The sequence below is a fragment of the Molossus molossus genome, unplaced genomic scaffold, assembly GCF_014108415.1.
Source record: "Molossus molossus isolate mMolMol1 unplaced genomic scaffold, mMolMol1.p scaffold_m16_p_10, whole genome shotgun sequence".
Classification (NCBI taxonomy): Eukaryota; Metazoa; Chordata; class Mammalia; order Chiroptera; family Molossidae; genus Molossus; species Molossus molossus.
The window spans coordinates 38506321-38528461 of NW_023425345.1; the positions used below are offsets into that span (position 1 = coordinate 38506321).

Genomic DNA, 22141 nt, shown 5'->3' on the forward strand with positions numbered 1-22141 from the left:
ACCCTAATCTTCCTATCCATCTTCCACATTACCACGAAGGTGTGAATTCTGGCCCCAGAATTCCCTACTAGCAATGCATCTTTGGGAAAATTACCTCTCTAAGCCTCTATCCCCTCACCTGTGAGAAGGGGAGCAGTATACAAACCTCTTAGGTTCTTAAGGGGGAATAAATGGGATAATACATGTAAAATGCTTAGTTTATAACTGGTGCAGAGCAAGTAATCAAGAAATGCTAGCTACCTATCTTATTATTCTGGTAGTTAAAATTTAATGCCTTGTGTTCATCATAGTCTAACTTGCTTTTCTATTACTCTCTCCAAAAGTCGAACAATGTTGAATTATTTGTAGCTTTTTGTACATAAACTCATTCTCTTTCACATCATGGTCTTTGCAGATGATAGTTCTTTTGTCTGGGTAAAGGCTACTTTAGAATGCCTTACAAACCTATTTATCCTTCAAAACCCTCAAACATCCAAAAACAGAGATCGTAAACTTCATTTCTGAATTACGTTCTCTGATCTGAATTGTCTACTTTTAACATAATGTGCTCAGAAAATGTTTGATTATCTAGTAAATGTAGTTTCTTGGCTTCACCTGAGGTGCTTTAACAAAGCACAGATTTCCGGGTGCCACCCTAGGTCTACAGAATCTAAATCTTTGGGGGAGGGCCCAGGCATTTGCACGTTTACCTTGCCATTGAAGTGATTCAAGTACCCTAAATTAGATACGCATGGATAAATGATCTTCCCTATACCCCTTTTCATAAGTGAAAATCACTAACTGCTGTTTATACTGACCCGAGGGCAAAAAGGTGAATCTCAGCTTGAAGCCTCAGAAGTCCTATTCAGCATCACTTTTGAAACAAATCACCATCATGTTACCAGGACTGAATATTGGAGAGGGTTGAAGGTTCTGCAAAGTTTAGCTGCAAAATTTTAGTAAAGATTGATAGTTATAAATCAAAACAAAACAAGAAAAACACTGCCACCGGAAAACAGGTAAAGCATCATCCTAATAATTATTTCCCAGCAACTTTGGTTTTCTTCAGCTTTGGTTTATAGGCACATCCTTTTATTTTATGTGGGAATTGAACACTAGTTTCAAGATCACACACTGTAGTTCTATCTCACAGGAAAAATCTCTAAAGAGAGAGGAAAGACATCTGATTTTTAGTACACATAGAAACCTTATTTGATTGTTAATTTGTACACATGAGAAGAGGCAAGTAAAAGAAAACCCCAAACTTGGTATTTTTTCTTCCAAACAGAACATGGTCGTACTGTATGTGAACAAGTAACATTTGAAATCTGCTTCACTTAAACTCTCCTCCATACAGATGCCATTCTGTTGGATCAGAGAATTGTGCCTCCCCTCACCTGCTTGAATATCCAATGAGCATTCTGAACCTACCTGGATTCCTGGTCTCCATCCCACACAAACACCTAGCACAGGTGTTAAGGAAGTGGCTACATGGTTGGAAGGGATCATTTTGTATATTCAGTAAATTGGTAGGTCAAAACTAAAAGCATATTTGATATTTTAGTTGAAAAAAATTAACCTTTAAGACTCAAGTAGACATTACTATTTCTTGTTACCTTTTTTCATTTCTTTTCTTGGACATAAAAATAGAAATATCAGCAATAAAAGGGATTAATACAGTAAAAAGGAAGTTTAAAAATATACTTTCAGTAACTGCCCCAAATGTACTCATTGTTACTGTTTTTCTTTTCTTCTCCCTGGGATTTCTTGTTCACCTTCCAAATATTCTGAAGCATTCCTCAAATGCTGCATGTTTCTATTGCAAATTTTACTGGTGAATCTATTGCTGGCTCATGGGTTTTAAAGCTAAAGTGTATGGCATCATGAGTTTCCAGCATGAGAAACCCATTCCCATTCGACCTCTGGGTACCAGGAAGCCAGCCCATGCTGCAATTGCCCTGGTTAGACTCATGCCTTTCAGAGTAAGTTCAAAGGACAGAGTGTCACCCACTTAACTCATGCTCCTCTTCAGGACCACCATAAATCACAACAGCATTATAAACATAGTTTTGGTTAAATTCAGTAGAAGAGTCCTCAAATGCCAACTGCACAAATTATAAACATAACCAGAGAATTGGTCAAGGAAGAGAAGAGATCAACTTTAAAAGCTTCCCTCTGTACATTAAATGGCTCTCAGGAACCCCCTTCTATTCTACTGATAGAAGTGAAAATAACCACAGCTTCTTTGGAGGGCGATTTGGCAATGACGACAAGGTTTAAATAGACAAACCCTTTGACCCAGCAAGTCCACTTCTGGGAATTATGTTCATTGACATGTGTCCAAACTCAGTGACACAGGGATGTACCAGCATTGCTGGGATGGGCCAAGACAGGACCCTCACTGAATGTCTGTTAGTAGGGAACTGGTTTAAGAAATTATGAAATATTGCACAATACAATTTTATGCAGCTGTTAAAAAGAGCTCTGTGGGCTCATCTAGGAAGATTTTTGAGACATTTTTACGTAAGAAAAAATATCACCAAGGAATACAAATACACACATATTTGAAAGTGCTCAGAACATTTGTCTAGGGATGACTGAGAAACCTATCAGTGTTTGGCAGCAGGAGGTGGGATGGGAGTTGGATAAGAAGGAGGCATACTTTTCATTGTGTTATTTTTTGAACTGTTGAAACGTTGAAAATCACATACATAAATCCTCTTTAGGGCTTTAAAAAAAAATGAAAGGCAATTAGAAGCTCCTGGTCATGATGGCGTTTTCACAGTACAGATGACACCCGTTCTCCCTGACTGATGTGGCTAGGTTCTCGGAAGTTGAGAGCTTCACTCATTGCTTACCTTCACAACGTGTTTCTCTGGAGCATGAATGAACCCATGGTGCCTTAAATTCTTGGGATGTAAGTCTGGGTAACTGGAGTAGTGAATCATCTCTTCTCCCACCAAAGTAGTCACACTCCTGCACCCGGAATCTATGGAAGTGTTGAGGCAATCCAAAGTCAACAGCCAAAGGCATTCTCTTTCTCACCCCCAGATCAAAGAAATCTAGCAGGGAGTTAAATATCTGAAATACTTACCGTCCGAGTTCTTTTGTGCAGCAGGAAAGGTAGGCTCAAAGCTGCTGCCACTGTGTTCTCTATCAGAAACCAAGGTAACTATGGCCTCCCTGGACTCTGTCAGCAGTGGTGGGGGCAATGTATCTCCACAGACCTTACCTTACGAGGAAAAGGAATTGAAATAAGATTACCAAAACAATGGCAGAAACAAACTTGTACATATGCTTGTTTTCCTAATATTATCTTCCATGAACTCTCTGTTCTAAGCACAAAAACTACCCAGTGATCCCTTGACTCACTCCACTCTCTCTACGTCCATGATTTCATATTCCATTCCCTTTCTCATACCCCATCTCCCATGTCCAAAGTCTATTCATCCTTCAGGTCTCACTCAAAGTCCAGTTCTCCCACAAACCTTCCCAGGCACCCAGCAGAAAGTAGAGCTGCCCTTTCTGAATGACCACAGCACAGTTCCGACTTTATGTTATTTCCTACTTTGCTGTACACCTTCAGTTACCTCACCAAAGCGCATGCTCGTTAGAGTAGAGACTGTATTTACTCTCATATATCCAGGACCTGGTGTGATATCTGGTGCACAGCTGATTTGAACAAATGATTGGTTGAAAGAATGATTACTGAATAAATAGCAAGCCTGAAGCATTAAATCATTTAGTTAATAAATAGTATAACTCTTCAAACAATACCTTGTCTATAGCAGTCTTTTGAACATTTGTGAAGAGAGATTTGCCCTAACCACTGGTCTTATGAAAACCTAGAGTGTGGGTCTATACCAGCTCTAGGAACTCTCTATTATGCTTAACACATAGTATTTTAATTAAATAAATATATCAGTTACACTTATATAGCTTATGATGTATTCAATAAAAGGAATTTAATGACACAAAGTGATCTATTGCATCATAAATATAATGACATGATTGTACAATGTACAATAAAGTTCAGTATGTACACTTACTATGTACATAAATATATATCATTTATCTCTAGGTAGTAGGGTTATGATTGCCTTATATTTTCTTCCATTTGCTCATCTGTCTTTATCAAATTTGGCAAACAGGCACCCCTTTTGTGGCACAGAAATAAATAAGAAAACGTTGCTTTGAAAAGAAGTTTTCTGACCATTATGCCAATTTCATTCAATACAGTTATTAAACTTGAAAAACGAATAGAGAACGGCTTGTCCATATGCATTGGTTCCACCTTTACTGCAAATGGCCTGTCCCCTTCAAGAAGGGCACAATGTGCAAGGAAAAATAATTGCCCTGTGTACAGAAATCTAATTTCAGATCCTGTAATACCCCTTTGGTCTCTTAGGAACTATAAAATGACAAATGCAAATAAATGTAACATACTTACTATTGAGCACTCTGTTGCTTGATTGCAGATACACAATCATGGTCACAGCCAACTCGATTTTCTATGTCTATGCTTGTAAATTTTAACAGGATAATTTTATCTTCTGGTACCATTATTTTAGACATGCATATGCTAGATAGAGGAAGATAATAAATGGCAGAGTCCAGTGTGACAGATAAGGTCTATTATCTGGGCTTTAGCTCATAACTTACCAACAATAGAATTTTACAGGATATTAGAAGGAAAAAAAAAAGGAAATTTCTTATGTGAAAAAAATTTGTTTATGCTTGAATTTCTGACGTTTATCCAACAAACAGAGGAGTATGAATTAGAGAATGGACAGAAACCACCTTTGAAATTTCATTTTGTCATAAAATGCTAGAATTATGAACTATGAATTGAAGAAACCTAAGATTCATCTCTCTGTTCTAAGTCCAATTGAAAATTCATAATATTCACCCAGAAGTTGAATATGAATGATGAGCTGTGGACTGACCCTGCAGCATATGTCAGTCCAAGTCAAAGTCTCTGTGGCTGCAATGTCGTCTCGCTAACTCCCAGTAAGGTCAGCTGTGACCTTTTCCTAACATCATTAGAAACATGTCTAAACATTTTGAAAGTAGTCGTACATAATTCAACACACAATCCTTTACATCCTTATTTTCCTACATTAATTCATAGTTTTAAGAAAAGAAATCTCAGTGGGCCATCAACCCTCAGTGTCTTCCATGTCTCATGCTCATCTCAGTACAAAGCAATCCTGCCTGGAATCCAACATGTCAGAATGAATTTCTTTCTAATACCTGGTGGTATTTATCAACAACTTTATGCTGATTTACAGTCCCACTGCCTTCTATGCAACAAATGGCAGGACTGTAGAAATTATCCAACTCTATTATGCCCAAAAACCAAACACAATAATTCTTACCAAATATCTCCTCTTTAACCAGAAATTCCTCACTTTACTCTTTTTCTATTCAGTTCCATCATCCTGAACATAGATGTAAGAATAGGCTGCCTAAAATTATTATTAAAATCACTTTTTAAGCACTTCAATTTAAAAAGCAATAAGCCACCTAAAATATGATAAAGCTCACCTTTTAAGCACTTTAATTAAAAAAGCACCTCAAGCCCTGGCCGGTTTGGCTCAGCGGTTAGAGCGTCGGCCTGCGGTCCAGAGAGACCCGGGTTCAGTTCCCGCTAAGGGCACATACCTCAGTTGCAGTTTGTCCCCGGACCTGGTTGGTCGTGTGGGTGGCAGCCACTCGATGTGGCCCTTTCACGTCGATGTTTCTCTCTCTCTCTCTTCCTCTCTCTCCCTCCCACTCTACCTGAACAAAAAATGAAAAAATGTCCTCGGGTGAGGATAAAAAATAATAATAATAAAAAAAAATAAAAAAGCACCTCATATCTAACTTTTTTTTCCCTTCTGATATTCATTACACCCCTCTGAAGTAGACAGGAGAGAACTTACTCCCCTTCTCCAAGTGGGAAAACTGGCATCAGTATTAAGAGACACATCATATCTCATTTAATAGGAAATACAGGTTAGGCTTCATGATTTCAAAGGCCAGTACTTTCTTCTGCTTTCATTAAATTATTTTCCATCTCAAAATCTGTAACTCAGAGATGGGAAACAGATTTCAAGTCATTTGCCAACCTTGATTTCTTGTTAGCGATTGCTAAGTTAAAAAGGATTTGGAGGATCTAGTCAAGCTAAGTGAGAGATGGTACCAAAATTAATCATTGATTTATTAATTCAAATATGCACTCAGTGTTCATGACATGCAAAGCACTCTTCTAACTTCTAAGAAATGCAATGTCTCCCATGGGCATAGAAAAAGAAGCCCCCTTGAGTAGCGTGTAGCTGCCATTCCTGAGCGGAGCTACCACCTGCCAGGATAAAAATAGGCCCAGAGAGACTATGTAACTCCCACTTCTCTTCTCGTCATCTCTTTCTGCATTACCCTTAGCTAACCAACTCCATTTGAAATTTATAAAACCCTTGGACCATTCAATGCTGCTTAGCATGCTGGAGAAGTCTCTAAGTAGGCAAATTGGCTCCATACCTTATTACATTTCTAAAACACATGTCTTTTTACCTTTGAACATTCTAAAATCAGAAGTATCTTACAATTCTGTTAGAAATGGATTCAAAGAGTTTTTCCAGAAAGAACTTGTATTAGCTTTGGCCAGTCACCTGGGGGTACTCCCAGCTGAAGACTAAATTTTTCCGCTTGAGGTATTTTGGACTGCACTTGGTATAGGGGATTTTAGACTGTAGACCTACATCTGTATGAGATGATGATTCAAATTCTTGGGTGAGATTTTTATGCCTCCCTACATCCAGTGCCAAGGTTGAGGTTTGTAACTTTCCATGTGGGTGGGTTGATGCCTCGGCTAACCCAACACTGGAGGACTCTGGTGTCCCAGCTTTTATTATGTTTTCTTTATTGGTGGCACGTGAAATAATACTAAATTTTACAACTGGTTTGTTTTAAACTTCTTGAAATGTAACAAATTCATGCTAATCCTGAGTTGTGATATTGCTGAAAGTCTTATTCTCCCTAGTTGACTTTTGCTTCCCTAAAAGCTATGTAATATCTTCTTAACTATTAATCTCAACTTCATCCCCTGATCTTGAAGCAACTGAAATCTTGTCATTACAAAGACAGCATTTAGAGTTCATTCCTTCAACTTTCCTATAAATTACCTCAAGAGTTTTTGCTGCTTTTCCAGAAAAGGAACAGTGTTTTCTTTCCAAAGCTAAACCTTCTTTATCTGTTGTGTTCTTATTAAACTTTCTTCACAAACATGTATTTCCCTCGACTTCCCACTCTTACGATCTCTTCTGCCCATAAGGACAGGTAAGCCTCCATTTCCAAAGAACAAAACTCTGCGTCTCTTGTCCCACTGACCTATTTCCCAAAGCCACTGTGCTGTCTCCCTCCTTCTCTTCACTGCTTCACTGTCTTCCTCATCTCAAACCATGGCAGCTCCTGCCTTTCCAAAGGCCGAAAACCTTCACGTCCATCATAAAGTTCTCCCTCTTAAAACCCAAATTTTCAACTTGTTAGCAAATCCTGTGGCTTTGCAACTGCTCCCCACCTCTCCTGTTACAAACCTGGTCAATGCCAACGTCATCATCACCTGGATTACTGCAGTAGCTGATCTCTCAGCTCTTGGTCTTGCCTGTCTGCAGTCTGTTTTCTTTTCTTTTTTAAATATATGTTTTTATTGATGTTTTAGAGAGAGAGGAAGAGAGATAAAGATAGAAACACTGATGTGAGAAACATCGATGGGCTTCCTCCTCCACGCCCCCTACTGGGGATCGAGCCCACATCCTGGGCATGTGTACTGACCCAGAATCAAATTGGGACCTCTCAGTTTAGGGGACAATGCTCAATCCACTGAGCCACTGGCCGGCATACAGTCTATTTTCAATACAACAGCCAAAGTGATCCTTTTAAAATGTATCAGCTCATTTTCCTCCTCTGCTCAAAGTCCTCCAATGGCTCCATATCTTACTCCCAGCAATATCCATAAACCTTCTTATGTCCTGTAAGTTTGGCCACCACTAATCAAAACCACTTCTCCCTCCTATTTAGCTCAAGCTCTTTGATCTCCTTGTTCCCTGAATATACCAAGAATCTTCCCACCTCACACATGCCATTTCTTCGGCCAAGACGGTCCCTTCCCAAGATGATCATATAATTTCCTTCCTCACCTTATTCAAGTCTAGGTTCAAATATCACCTTTAAAGCAGTCTTCCTTAATTCAAATGTTGCACAATCCACCACTCTCTAACCCTTCTTTCTTGCTTTTTTTTGGGGGGGGGGCACATTCTTTCCACCTTCTACTATAATATGCAACATTACTTGTGTTACCCCTACTCTCCACCTTTCAACTTGCCCTCAAAGGGAAACATTTTTGTCTGTTTCACTCACTGCCATATCACGAGCACCTAAACTAGTGCCTGACACATCTTAAGGCCTCAATAAATATTTTTGGCTATTTGGTGAAGAACAGACACTAAGTCTTCACCAATCTCTTAACCCAGTATAAATATAGCTTCTGATTAGACAATTTCTACTGAATCAGCACCCAAATTTTGAACTGTCGTATCTAATGGCATTTAATCAGGACTCATTTCGACTTTTGCAATATCTGATGCTACTACCAACCCCCTTTGTCCTGAAAGCTCTTCTTGTAGAGATCTCTTCAGTTCTTCACTACTTAAGTGGAATGACAGGTTCTCTGTGTTTGAGGGTAAATTGGCTGTCATCTTCATGTCTCTTACCTAATATATAATTGCTTTTTCAAATTTCACCCATAGCCATTCATGCTCTGCTCAAATAACCACTTATAAGGGGAATTTATTACCTCCCGAGGCAGTCCATTAAGTCTCAGAAATCTCTCAAATTAGAAACCACTTTATATTGAATTGAAATATGCCTCCCCCTAACATCTACCCTCTGTTCCTTATTCTCAGCTCTGTCGTTAATCAGAAAAAGTCCAGTGCTGCTTCTCTAATAGCCTTTCACATAAATCAAGACAGTTTCTTCCTCTTCTCAAGTCTTCTTCGGTCCAAAAATATTTCTAGTTCCTCCCACCATATCTCCCAAGACACTGTTTTGAATTTCTTTCCATCTTGGTCATTGTCTTTCAATAATTTCCAGTATATCAATGTCTCTCTCTGAAGATGGCACTTACAGACCTCCTCCCTACTTCTGTCCAGAACCCTAATACGACAGGACTCTTGTTTTTGTTCTGCATGCTATTCTTCTAAAAGAAGAATAAGCAATGACAGCAATAGCTTTATTGGTATTATATCATTACTAGGTTCACTCACAGAAAGTCAACTTAGACTTTTAAATATGAGCCACAATAAGCTACTTCATCTCCATCCTGTACTTGTAAAAATATTTACATTCATTTTATAAATTATAATCTCTCCACCATTTGAGCCTTTCATTGCCTACGGCATGAAGTCTAAATGTAGTCACATGAAATGTATGGTCCTCTATAGTCAAGGCCTTAGCGTTCTCTTTGTCCTCAATGCCCACTGCTGACACAGTTCCTGTGTCCGTTGACACTGCTCTCCAGCAGCACCGGGACACACCTTGTTCCAACAACCGATAGATAGTCTTCATATCCCTGACACTGCTGACAATTCCCTCTGCCTGGGATGATCTGTAGAAAACTCTTAGACATTAGAGCTACCAAAAGTCTTCACAAACTATAAAATCATAACTATCCTTTAATGGCTAGTTTTAATACCACATCCTTCACCTAAAACGTCCCTACCCTCACCCCTCCCAACCACAACACACATTCCTCACAACCCCCTGCAATGAGAATTAGTCTCTCCATTTTCCATAGTATCAACACCCCTGGGTAGTGTGGATCATAAAGCTTATTTTATCTTTTGTCTCATGATATAGTTATTTTTGGCCAGTTCTCTCCTCCTACCAGATTATAAATTCTTACAATTGTCATCTACCTTTGAATACCTTTTAATGCTAAATAAAAATTTAAAAAAATGAATGTAGAACATTTAAAGAAATGAGGTACTTGCAAAACTAATTTCTAAACCTTAAAGCTGTCTTTAGCTATATAGAAGACAGGATATATAGAAAAATTTAAAAGACATCGAAGCTTATAGATCATGAACTAGTTTCTATCTTCCTGGAAACACTTAACATAATATTATCATTATTACAGAAATAAGTGAAACAGATTAACCACTAAATTGCCATAACAATTATCACGACCAGATGTTGTTAATGTTAGTCATTTCAATACATCAGTTCAGGTAAGCTCCCCTCTTAATACCACTTGTGTTGATGAGTTATTCTAATGAGTTACAGACATACTGATTAGCAAATATTTTCCAACCAGAAAATTGCAGAAAACCTATACAGACTTTTATGTTAATCAGGTAAAAAAATTGAAATCCTAGCTACAACACAAATCCTTAAATGACCTTGTTTAGGGGGAAATTCCAGGAGTCATTCCTACCTGGGATACATACCGATTATGAGACTAGTTCCCTCTTTGGAATGGGAGTAATAGATCTTCCCATTTCCTCCAAATAACACTGCTCCCTGAGGCCTACAATCTTCCAAAGCATAGGGGGAAAGTTGATTATTTACTTCAGTTATGGACAACATTTCAAGACATATGGTACAGAGTCAGCTCGAAGCTCTTACAATTTATATTGTGTAATTTATATTTCTGGGAATGAATATGTTGTTAGGTGCTGTGACCAAGACATATATTTGCAGACTTCATTAGGAAAATGTCTAAATGACACATTTTTCTCTTTCTTTAATATAATAGATTTATTAATTAATCATCTCACATACTTCATCTGACATACTTTTCCTCCTACATAATTTTTATTAAGGTATAATTTTAACATATAACATTATATTAGTTTGAGGTATAAAACATAATAATTAAATATTTGTATATATTGCAAAACAATCACAGTAACTTTAGTAAATATCCATCACCACATATAGTTACATTTTTTTTTCCTTGTAATGAATGCTTATAAAATCTACTGTCTTGGCAATTTTTAAATATGCAATGCAATATTAACTATGGTCACCATGCTTTACATTACATCCCCATGACTTATTTATAACTGAAAGTTTGTACCTTTTGGCCCCCTTCACCCATTTTGCTCACCTCCCTACCCCCACCTCTGGCAACCACCAATCTGTTCTCTGTATCTATGAGCTTAGTTTTTATTTTTATTTTAATTCGACATGTAAGTGGGATCATACAGTATTTATCTCTCTGTCTGACTTATTTTGTTCAGCATAATGCCTTCACTGTCCATCCATATTGTCACAAACGTCAAGATTTTATTTTTTTATATGGCTGTATAGTATCCATAATGTTCTTTTCTTACAGTGCTTCAGATTAAACATGTATCCAGCTCTCTCAAATCATGAATCACACTGAACCTCTCAAATTAATAGTATATGGAACTAATGTGGTGTTTCCCCGTCTCTAACTAGGTGATCCTGGGTTATAATGAAATGCCTTTGTTTAAAGATACTAAAAGTATATGCATTTTAGCAATGACATGGCAAGTCTCTATCACTCACTCAGAAATTTCAGATGACAGTGTCACATTTTAATTATTGGAGGCTAGAAGAAATAGGGAGAAGAAAGATGGTCTTAAGGAAGTGTTATTTAAATAAAGTACTTGTCACGTTCTGATAGGCATTTGATTGTGGAATGAGTGGTTATCGCTTCATTTCATTGCCATTTAAAAATGTTACTGCTAACCTTTGCTCAGGGTTTGTTAGGCTTTGTAACCTTCACTCCCAGATGATACAACACGAATAGCGTTGCCACTGGGAGAGAATGTCCCCCTGTAGTGACCGCAATGAAGAGAACACTTTTACTCGGAAGACCAAAGGGAGAGCCACCTCCACTCCGAGGTGGGGCTGGCGTTCAGCTGGCCCAGCAGCGCGCTCCAGACCATCAGTCAGGTGGCTCATCGGGGACTGTAATGGGGGAGGGGCGGAGAGAACACGATATTCTGCTGCTCCGGGTCTTGGCCTTAAAAAAATTGGTACTTATACTAAACCACTGGTTCTCTAAATCGTATTTTCTCATGTCTCTTTTTACCTGCAGCGGTTGCCCTTTGTGTCATTTTCTGGTGAAGACGCTGCCCCTTTGCATGGAAAACCTTCTGTCCCTCAGTACTGAGTCCCTGACTCCCCTCTGCGATAGGACAGCTCTCTGCGTTATCAAAGATCACCTTTGATTGCAGCGGTCATTTACTTCTTTGCCTTCCCAAATAGTTAGAGAGTGCCTTGAGGACAGGTTTAGTCTCCAAACCCATATTGATTTTCCTGTTCTAGATTTTAGTGTCACCGAACAAAAATGACTCTGCAAAGCCTCCCTTATTTTCCTACTGTCGACAAATAAAATGAAAACGGCTGAATGGGAGAGTGGGAAAGGAGTAATTTATTTCAGTGCTCTTGAGTAATTTAGAGGGAAAAAGTCAACGAAATAAATAAAGAATCTTCTGAATCCTTTCTTGTATTTTAAAATCTCAGAAATACAAAAATAAACACCATATTTCATAAAAATTTACATGAACATAAACTCGAAGATCCATTTGATGTTCAAGTTAAATTGACAGATATCAGTGCTCACGAATTCAGAGGCAGAAGTTTACATACATTGGATTACAAATGGAAAACCAGCCATATTTTTGTTTTGTTTTAAAGCTTAGTCCTGATTATATCTGATATATCAAAGTATGAAATAATTAGGTGTGATCAATTTTTGAGTTGCAATGAAAGGCAAAAGGAACAATTCACAGCAATGACAACCCACCTGTGATCACCTTTTGAGTGATAAACGTCATCAGCTCAAACACCTTGGAGAAAATGCCATGTAATGTCCTCTTGGAGTTATTTCTTAAAGGAGCCCAACCTCTAGCACAACCAGCTCCCCAGGAAGTTATCCCAGCAAGAATGCAGATTCCATGGTCTTGTCTACAAATAGTGGGCCTCCAGAATCCCCCTTTTATAGTAGAGAAAGAGAAAATTTGAAAATATTCACAAGTTAAAAATATTTTATCAGGAGCCTGAACATCAGCACTCATCTTGGAAAAGTAGAGGCCTATAAGCCCACTGGTCATTATCTATCACTATTTTTTGTTCATCTTTTTTTTTTCATTCCTCACCCAAGGATAATTTTCTATTTATGTTCAGACAGAGTGGGAGGGGGAGAGAGAGAGAGAAACACCGACATGAGAGGGACACATTGACTGGTTGCCTCCTGCATGACCCTGGGACCCCGACCAGGGCCAGGGACAAACTGCAATGGAGGTATGCACCCTTGGCCGGAATCAAACCCACAACTCAATGGTCCATGGGCCAATGCTCTACCACTGAGCCAAACCGGCTAGGGTCATCTTTTTGTTTATTCACCATTAGTTTCAAGGTGCCATAGTTTTGCCCAGAGTAACCTACTTCCACCCATTGCCTACAGTCTTGTAAAGCTAACACTTAATATCTCTCTCCCTCCTTTTTTTGGGGGGGGGGGGGACCATATACATTCCAAAATCAATGGGAGGTGGAAAATGAGTTTACAGATACATGCCTTTACAATAGCTTGTCACTGGAAATTGCTAGAAAAGATTAGGTCATATCTCAAGAATACAGCAGCAGTGAATAGAGCCCCCAAGTTTAGGCAACAGCTCAAGGCTTTGAAAACAAAATGCCTGGAAGCCTGATTTTGTCCCAGAGACTTTATGTCCCAAACTATTGGTTCCTTAGAGGATAATAAACCCTTCAGAATAATATGCTGCTTTGAGTAGGTGTCAATTTCACGTCAGATTAAGCCCTCCTCAAAAGGCACAGAATTGTTTTGAGGGCTTTATCCACAAAATAATGGCCTATAAAGGATGTAGACAGGACAAAACAACCTTTATCTTCCCGTGTTCCTGGTCTTTGTTACTCCCTGGAAGAAAAATTAAACATTTTTCCAAAAGATAATTCCAGGGGGCTTCTCACAGCAGTTTCAAGCTGCTTGATGGTAAAGAGAAAGGACTCCCTGCTCCTCCACTTTAAAAAAAAAAAAATACTTTTCAAGTAAATAATCTTTTCCACCTAAAACTTAAAACTCATATCTTTAGCAAATTGGTCTCCTGTATCTTGTAAAGATTGGTCTCCTCTGTGACATTGTTATCTTTGGGAGGTACTGTCATTCACAACATCTTTTACCCAACAGTTACAATACTTATGCTATCTTTGGTAAAACTCTCTGGAAACATTGCATTCTGCAATAAATGCTTAAAATGTTTAAATAAAAGGTAAAATAAAAAATAATTCACAGTTGAACCTTGTTTGCCAAAGTGGTCATCTTGCTTGATTCTATTAGGTTGGAAATGTTTAAACCACCTCCCCCACCTCTTCCCCTAGAAAAAAGGAGGTATGGGGGAAAGACTGGACTTTGGACAGGAGAGAATTCTCTCAGCCCAGGTTAAGTAAACCGTTTCAGCAGAAGCCAGGTGGAAAGATAAAGGAAAAGGGGATTTGCAGCAGTAACCCCCAAAAGCAGCTCACGGGGAAAGGCAGAATCCACCATCACACATGTGTTATTGAATAACTGGGCAGGTTTATGCTTTGTACCTGGCGGGCATCCTTTTCTCCATCAGGAGAACCAGCACACAACATGGTCCTTCCCAGGGGAGGAAGGTCCATACCTGTGAGCACAGTATTATATATTCTGTCATCTATGATAGGAAGTTCCAGTTCTTGAAGGATATTTGAATTTTCTGATGCTGTGGAGAAGGGATTGATAATTTAGTCAACAACTGTCCTCATTGAAACAATTCATAAGAAGTCTACAGATTTAAAACTATTTCAAACAGATGTTTCACTAAAATGTAGAAGTACTTATTTTCTTAGGAGTGAATTATATTCTTTCTTAAAGTCATATATGTGATAAAGGATATTTTTGAAAAACATCCAGCATATATTTAAGGTAACAGAGGTGACTGTGGCTTTTCTGAATATGTGCTTGAATGTTTCCCCAAGAGAAAAACATAAGTCAATAAAGCAATATTGTGTAAAATTTTTTGTTCTTTTTTAAAAATCACAATATTAAAGATAAGGAAGCATAGCTATTTTTACTATTTCCTAATTATCCCTTTCTTGTATTCTTCTTTCTATATTATAGTTACCTCTGTTTAATCTGACACACTAACAAAAATGGCAGCAGGAGTTTTATGTGAGCCTTAAACATAGACTTTTCTATGGTGAAAAAAACACAAATCTTCACTGGGTCAGAACTCAGAGGAAAGGAAAAACACAGGGTAAATGTATTACTCATGGCTAACAAAACTCTTGCTTCTACTGGGCATACAACTGGGCCTGAATATACAGAAATACTATGGTATAGTTTTATGCCTCTTGCTCTCTGAAATCTTGCTCCATCCACTAGTCATGCAAAGAATCCCTTCTTCAAATGTATCACCCCCATGGGGAAGATGGATTGGCTGAATAGAAATTCCTTAAAAAACAACAGCAACAAAACAGAAATCATAAGGTTCACAGACAAGTGATTCTGAATACATTTGGAAAGTGACATTGGTTGATTTCTTGTCTTCTACAATTTATTCCTAAATGTTATATTGACATACATTTTCAAAGTTTTCCTCTCTCATAAAAAAATTATTTCATATGGAAATTTAGAAAAATGCAGGAAAAGTAAAACAAGGAAAAACATAACTCATTATTTTACCCACTACAATGGCCCCCCAAAACTACGACTAATATTTTAAGGTGTACCCTTGTTTTTAAGGAATAGTTTTTCTCTCAGTGGTAAATTGAGCATTACTGTATGGCAAGCACTCTTCTAGGCCTCAGTGAATAAGCAGAATTAAAAAAAATTCCTGCCCTGGCAGAACTGTGTGCGTGCGTGTGTGTGTGTGTGTGTGTGTGTGTGTGTGTGTTGGTGCGGAGAGGACAGTGGGGTGAAGAAGGTAAGTCTGGGGATTAAAGAGAATGGTATGGGAGGTATAATTTTAAATAGGATAGTCATGACAAGTCTCATTGAGCCTGTAACATTTGAACAAAGCCTTAAAGAATCTGGGGGAAGGAACCGTGTGGTTATCTTGGCGGAAAGTATTTGAAGAAGAAGAAACAGGATGGAAATCCCTGTAGTGGAGTCTTGTCATATTGTTTGAGGAACAGTGGGGAGGCCAGGATGCCTGGAGCAGATAAACAAAAGAATATTCAGTACAAAAGCGCACACAAAAAGAGGTTAGACTTTGGGCTAGGAAGAGGGAGATATCAGATAATAAGAATATTGATTTCCATTTGTATGAATGGAGAACCACTGAAGTGTTTTGAACAGGGTGATATAATCTGACACATTTCAAAAGTATTATTCTGGCTGCTGGGTTAATAATAATAAACATTAGTGATGCAACAGAGAAAGCTGACAATTTAAGAGACCATTAAAATTAACCCAGCCCTGGCTGGTGTGGTTCAGTTGGTTGAGTATTGTCCGGTGCACTCATGGGTTCGATTCCCGGTCAGGGCACATATCCAGGTTGTGGGTTTGATCCCTGGTCGGAGTGCATATGGGAGGCAGCCAATTGATCTTTCTTTCTCTCACATCGATGTTTCTTTCTGTCTTTCCCTCTCCCTTCTTTTCTCTCTCTAAAAATCAATGGAAACATATTTTAAAAAATAAAATAAGCTAGAATTAACCCATGCAAGAATAATGATAGCCTGAAACAGGTAAGAGTGGAGAAGGAAAGGCAGAAGCAATGGGATTTTCCGGTGGATTAGATGTAGAATGTGAGAGAAAGAAGAATGAATGCAAAGTTTTTAGCTTAAACAAATGGCAGGGTAGAGTTTTTATTAGTTAGGATGAAATGCTATAGGTAGAACAGATTTAGGATATCGGGGATAATCAAGACTTTGTTGTAAACATATTAAGTTTGAGATGCCTATTATCCTTCCAGGCAGATGACCATTAGACAGTTAACTATATGATCCTTATTAATCCCAGCAGTATTTATATAATATAAAGAAACCGCCCTGGCCGGTTTGCTCAGTGGTTAGAGTGTCGGCCTGTGGTCCAGAGAGACCCGGGTTCGGTTCCCACGAAGGGCACGTCTCGGTTGCGGTTTGTCCCCAGCCCTGGTTGGTAGTGCGGGTGGCAGCCACTTGATGTGTCCCTTTCACATCAGTGCTTCTCTCTCTCTTTCCCTCCCACTCTGTCTGAACAAAAAATGGAAAAATGTCTTTGAGTGAGGATAAAAAAAAACAAGAAACCTGTGCTAGATATATAACATGTGGGGTAATCTTCAAGTAGATGGTGTTTAAAGCCTAGATCTTGTATAGCTCAGCAAACCTTGATGCTGGATGGGATCACCAAGGGAGTCAGCACAGGTAGAGGAGAGGCGAAAGGACTGAGCCCTGGGGCACCGCGACATTCAGGGGTCACAAAGAACAGGAGGGATCATCACAGAAAACTACGAAAAGGGTATAAAGGAGTAGAAGGAAAACCAAAGGACTCTTGGAATTCAAGTGAAGAAAATGTTTCTAGGAGTCTATACACTACTCTTTCAAAGGTCCTATCAAGTAAACTGAGGATTGAGAATTTACCTTTAAATGTAGCAACATGGAGTTTCATTGGTGACTGTGACAAGAGCAAATTTGGTAGAGTAATACAGTCAGTTGAAAGTCTGATCGACTTGGATGTCTAATAGACATCTCAAACCTAATACATGCAATTATGAGAACTGAGGATAGGAAATTGACATACTAACATAATTGGATCTACATAGAATGTTTCTATAAAGGGGAGCAGAAAAAAAATCAATAGTTTTGTTTTGTTTTTAATCCTCACCCAAGGATATTTTTCCACTGATTTTTAGATAGAGTGGGAGGGAGGAAGAGAGAGAGGGAGAGAGAGAGAGGGAGAGAGAGAGAGAGAGAGAGAGAGAGAGAGAGAGAGAAACATTGATGTGGGAGAGACACCTTGATTGGCTGTCTCCTGCATGACCCTGAACAGGACCTGGGACCAAACCACAACCGAGGTGCTTGCCCTTGACAGGAATCAAACTCGAGATTTTTTGGTCCACAAACTGATGCTCTAACTGCTGAGCCTAACTGGCCAGGGTCCAATAGTTTTTTTAAATACAAATCTAGTTTGAGTTATTCTCTCAGTATTTTGATGACCTTGTACTATGGTCTACTGACTTTCATTACTGCTGTTGAAAAATTAGCTGTCAGTTTAATTGGCATTCCTTTTTTGTAACATAGTTTTTTCTTCTGGATGCTTCTGAGATCCATTCTTTGTTTTGAGCATGTTATAGTTTCAGCATTACATATTTCTATATGTTTTTTAATATTATAGTTTAAAATTATTGAACTCCTTAAATCTGAAGATTTGTGTCTCATCAGTTATGATTAGCCCTCAACCACTTTCTCTTAAATTATAGCCTTTCTCTCCCATTACCTATATATTTTTTTCTAAAGCCCAAACTGGATGTTTACTAAATGCTTTCGATATATGTTCTCTGTCTCTTCCTCTCTTTGTCTCTTTTAGATAATTATTTCAGACTTTTAGTTCCTAATACCTGATCTAATCTGCCAACTAATTCAGCTACTGTGTTTCTAATTTCAATTATATACTCATACTTTAGTGTTTTATTGGCTCCTTTCAAATCTCCCTCTTCAGTTAATAGTTTTCTGTTTTTTAGTAATTTTTGATAGGCCTTAACTTAATTTAAACTTGAGTAAGACATACTTCATATTATGTATCTTATTTTAACATCTATAATCTTAGAAAGACTGGTTATTATTTCTGATTCTCTCTTTGGTGTCAACTTTCTCTGCATGCTTTTGATTTAATTGTGTGTTCACATTCATTAAAACTTTATGGATGGACATTGAAGCTGAGATTTAAGGTTATTCTCTTCAGAAAGGATTTATCTTTGCTTCTGCCAGAAGTCCTGAATTACTCACCTGGAACAACTTTAAAGTCTTGGCTTGGAGTTTGGGGTCACAGGTAATGTAAATTTCAGTATCAAACCTGAATGAGGGTTTGCTCATGATTACAGATTCTTTGGAGAACCCTCTGTCCAGGGCCAAGGTTCAAGCATGTAAGTTTCCTTATTATCTCACTGAGTGTGGTATAACCCCCCCACCCCCACCCCTTTTCTAACGTATCACCTTTCAGGAAGTCCCGGTTACATGGGAGACTCCAATCAGAATTTCCCATCACTGATCCCTACTCCCATCCAGGCTCCTTACATGGCCAATTAAAGCTCTAGGTTCTAAAAATATCAATTAGATGCCTCAACTTCAGTCGATTGCTTCAGTGCCTGGCTAACTACTCTAGATGTGTGTTCTTTCATTGTTTTTAGTCACGAACACTTTCCTTTCTTGTATTTTTAAAAAAATATGTTTGTATCAACTTTTTTTTTTTTTTTTTTAGGGAGAGAGAGAAAGATAGAAATATTGATGGGAGAGAGAAACACTGATGGACTGCCTCCTGCACGTCCCCTCCTGGGGATCAAGCCCACAACCTGGGCATGTGCCCTGACTGGGAATCAAACTGGGACCTCTCAGTTCATGGGATGACACTCAATCCACTGAGCCACACCAGCTGGGCACTGGCTTGTATTTTTAAAAACGTATTTTAAATATTTTATTCATATTGTTTAGATTATCTGTGCTGAGAGAGTGTCAGATATCTACTCCACAAAAATGTCAGAAAGGAGAAAATTCTGAGAAATTTTTCAAAGGTCCCAAACTCCTTGGCTAGAGCTGAGTACTAGGTAGATGGTCTACATCACAACCCAGCTAAGACACTGGAGTACAAAATGCTGATTAAGTTAAGCATATAATTTGTGGCTGGGACTTATAGCCTCTAGAGTGCTTTTTGTAAATTAAAAAAAAAAAAATTATTTTGAAAAGAAACAAAACTTAGCCACTCTAAAATCACTAGATATATAAACATAAATTAAAGTTAACTAGTATGAAATTCATAAACACAGTTTTCCTCATTACGTTTTTTTTTGTATTATAACTCTCCATACTTACCAAACTTGACTTTGTGTTTTAGATACAGTTGTGCAATATCAGAACTCATATAGCCAAGTCTGTTGTATTCAGGATGAATAATTTTTGAGACAGGAATTTTCTGTTCTTGCTTATCCTTCTGAAAGAGGTTGTACTCTTCAGCAATCACAGCGAGACTCTTAATTTGCTCTCTGAAAACAAAGAAAAAAATGTTCCATAAGTAGTTCTTTTCTCCAGAAAAGACTCTGGGTTTCATGTAAGTAAATAAAAAGTGATTAATGTACCTGTAAGTATTACTAAGTCTTAAAAGAAGATATACTTTTCAGTGATCACTAATTGTCATAATTCACCGTAAATTATAGGGATCTATAACAAGTCATGGTTTTTAGTCATACTGTTTGCATTCTGTGAACTCTTTCCCCTACCTTAACTGTCTTTCTGTGTAAAATATCTGTGTGGCATCTTTTCTTCTTTTGTACATAAACCAGTTTTTTTTAAACAAGGTATAAAATTTGTTCCTAGAACTATCCTATCTTCCCTCTTATTAGTACTTTCTTTTAATCTAGCCAAGTTTCTGTTATTTCCACAGTATTTTTCCCCCCTAATGACTAAAACTCAGATAATTAAAACTTTGGAGCATCCACTTAACAGTTGATGTTGACACTTTATTAGAATAGGTAATTATTTTTCTCCGCCACTAACTCCACAAATTGTAGATGATGTCTGAGGATCTCTGGGGTTTTTGGTTAGTAAAGCAGGATGTATGAGAAATCTTGGGACAGACACATTGAGTGGCTGCCACCCGCACAACCCAACCAGGCCCGGGCACAAACTGTAACCAAGGTTCATGCCCTTAGCGGGAACTGAACCCAGGTCTCTCTGGACCGCAGACCCATGCTCTAACCGCTGAGCAAAACTGTCCAGGGCTATTTATTTTTGTTACAGATGTTTCTCCTTTTTCCCCCCATTGACACCTTCCTCCCACTCCCTCCCCACCCTGTCCCCACCAGATCATCTTGAATCAAGCTTCCCCCAGAGAAATGCTGCTCACCTAATTTTAGGGAGACCTGCCCCAGACCAGAGTTAGGACTACAACTAACATCCATCTCCCCATGGATGCTGACTTCAGAAATAGTTGAAATAAATTCTTCTAAGATATAACATCCTTAGATGCGGATATAAGTTGGTTAATAAGATATTACCTATGAAATAAAATTTTTTAGCAGAGAGGTCAAGCGGGGTCAAGACAAAAATTACATGTTAACCTGGAGTCATGATATTTGAAACGAAAGAAATAACATACCATTTTCTCATTAAGAAATCAGTGCCTTTGTTACTGACCTGAAACGGATGTCCACCAGCTGCTGAATCTCAACAACTAATAATTCCGGAGAACTCAGATTCTAAGGCGGTCTCCGTACTTTGCAAATCAACCGCTCGAATTCCACACTTCAGTCCTGCGTGGGAGAGCATATGTGCGCACGCGCACAGAGCACCTTACTTTAGGGTTCGCTTTCTGGAGATTTCTCGCTCAGATTTTCCTGGCTCGGCACACATGTTCTGACATCACTCAGCGGCAGGCTGTCCCCGACCTTTTCTCAAACCATTCCTGAGACCAGCCCCAGTCAGGCTGCGCAGGCGCGACTTGCCCGGGACTCCCCTGCCCGCCAGCCTGAGCGGCCTTAAAGGGGACACCTGGGGCAGGATGGCCCAGCTCTGCCCCAGGTGGCCGGTTGGGGGCCTTCCTCAGGGAAGGTGAGCTGTACACATTTTAGGTTCCATTAAAGATCCTGGAGAACATAGTCTACCCTGGAAGACAGATAATTTGACTATAAGTTACTTCAGCTTGGTTATTTTTCGTTGAAGGAGGCTGCTTAACACAAGCAGGGTTAGCAGATGTGCCTACAAACTTGAACTCCAGAATCCAAGAATTTCCAACAGAAATTCTGGCCCCAGGGCTTCTTCGGGGACCCCCGGGCCTGCCAGGCCCTCACCCTGGCCTCTTGCGGCCCCAGGAGTATGCACCGCCTGCACCAGCACCTGCACCCGGGGTGCCCAGCGCCTGGCTCACCTGGCTTGTGGGAAGGGCGAGAAGCAGCAGCACCCCAAGCCCGGCCAATGCCCGCAT

The 22141-nt window shown here is 38.9% G+C and overlaps 1 protein-coding gene across 1 annotated transcript in view; it reads right to left on the reverse strand.

The window, feature by feature from the left end:
- The window catches only part of OVCH1 (ovochymase 1), a 67212-nt gene extending 45071 nt beyond the window's left edge, over positions 1-22141 (reverse strand). The window contains 14 exon segments of the mRNA XM_036251513.1: positions 1987-2084; positions 2838-2968; positions 3074-3211; positions 4430-4464; positions 4466-4561; positions 10451-10550; positions 12797-12964; positions 12967-12985; positions 14599-14750; positions 15386-15481; positions 20035-20204; positions 21010-21080; positions 21355-21374; positions 22054-22141. Coding sequence (XP_036107406.1) covers positions 1987-2084; positions 2838-2968; positions 3074-3211; positions 4430-4464; positions 4466-4561; positions 10451-10550; positions 12797-12964; positions 12967-12985; positions 14599-14750; positions 15386-15481; positions 20035-20204; positions 21010-21080; positions 21355-21374; positions 22054-22141 — 1382 coding nt within the window.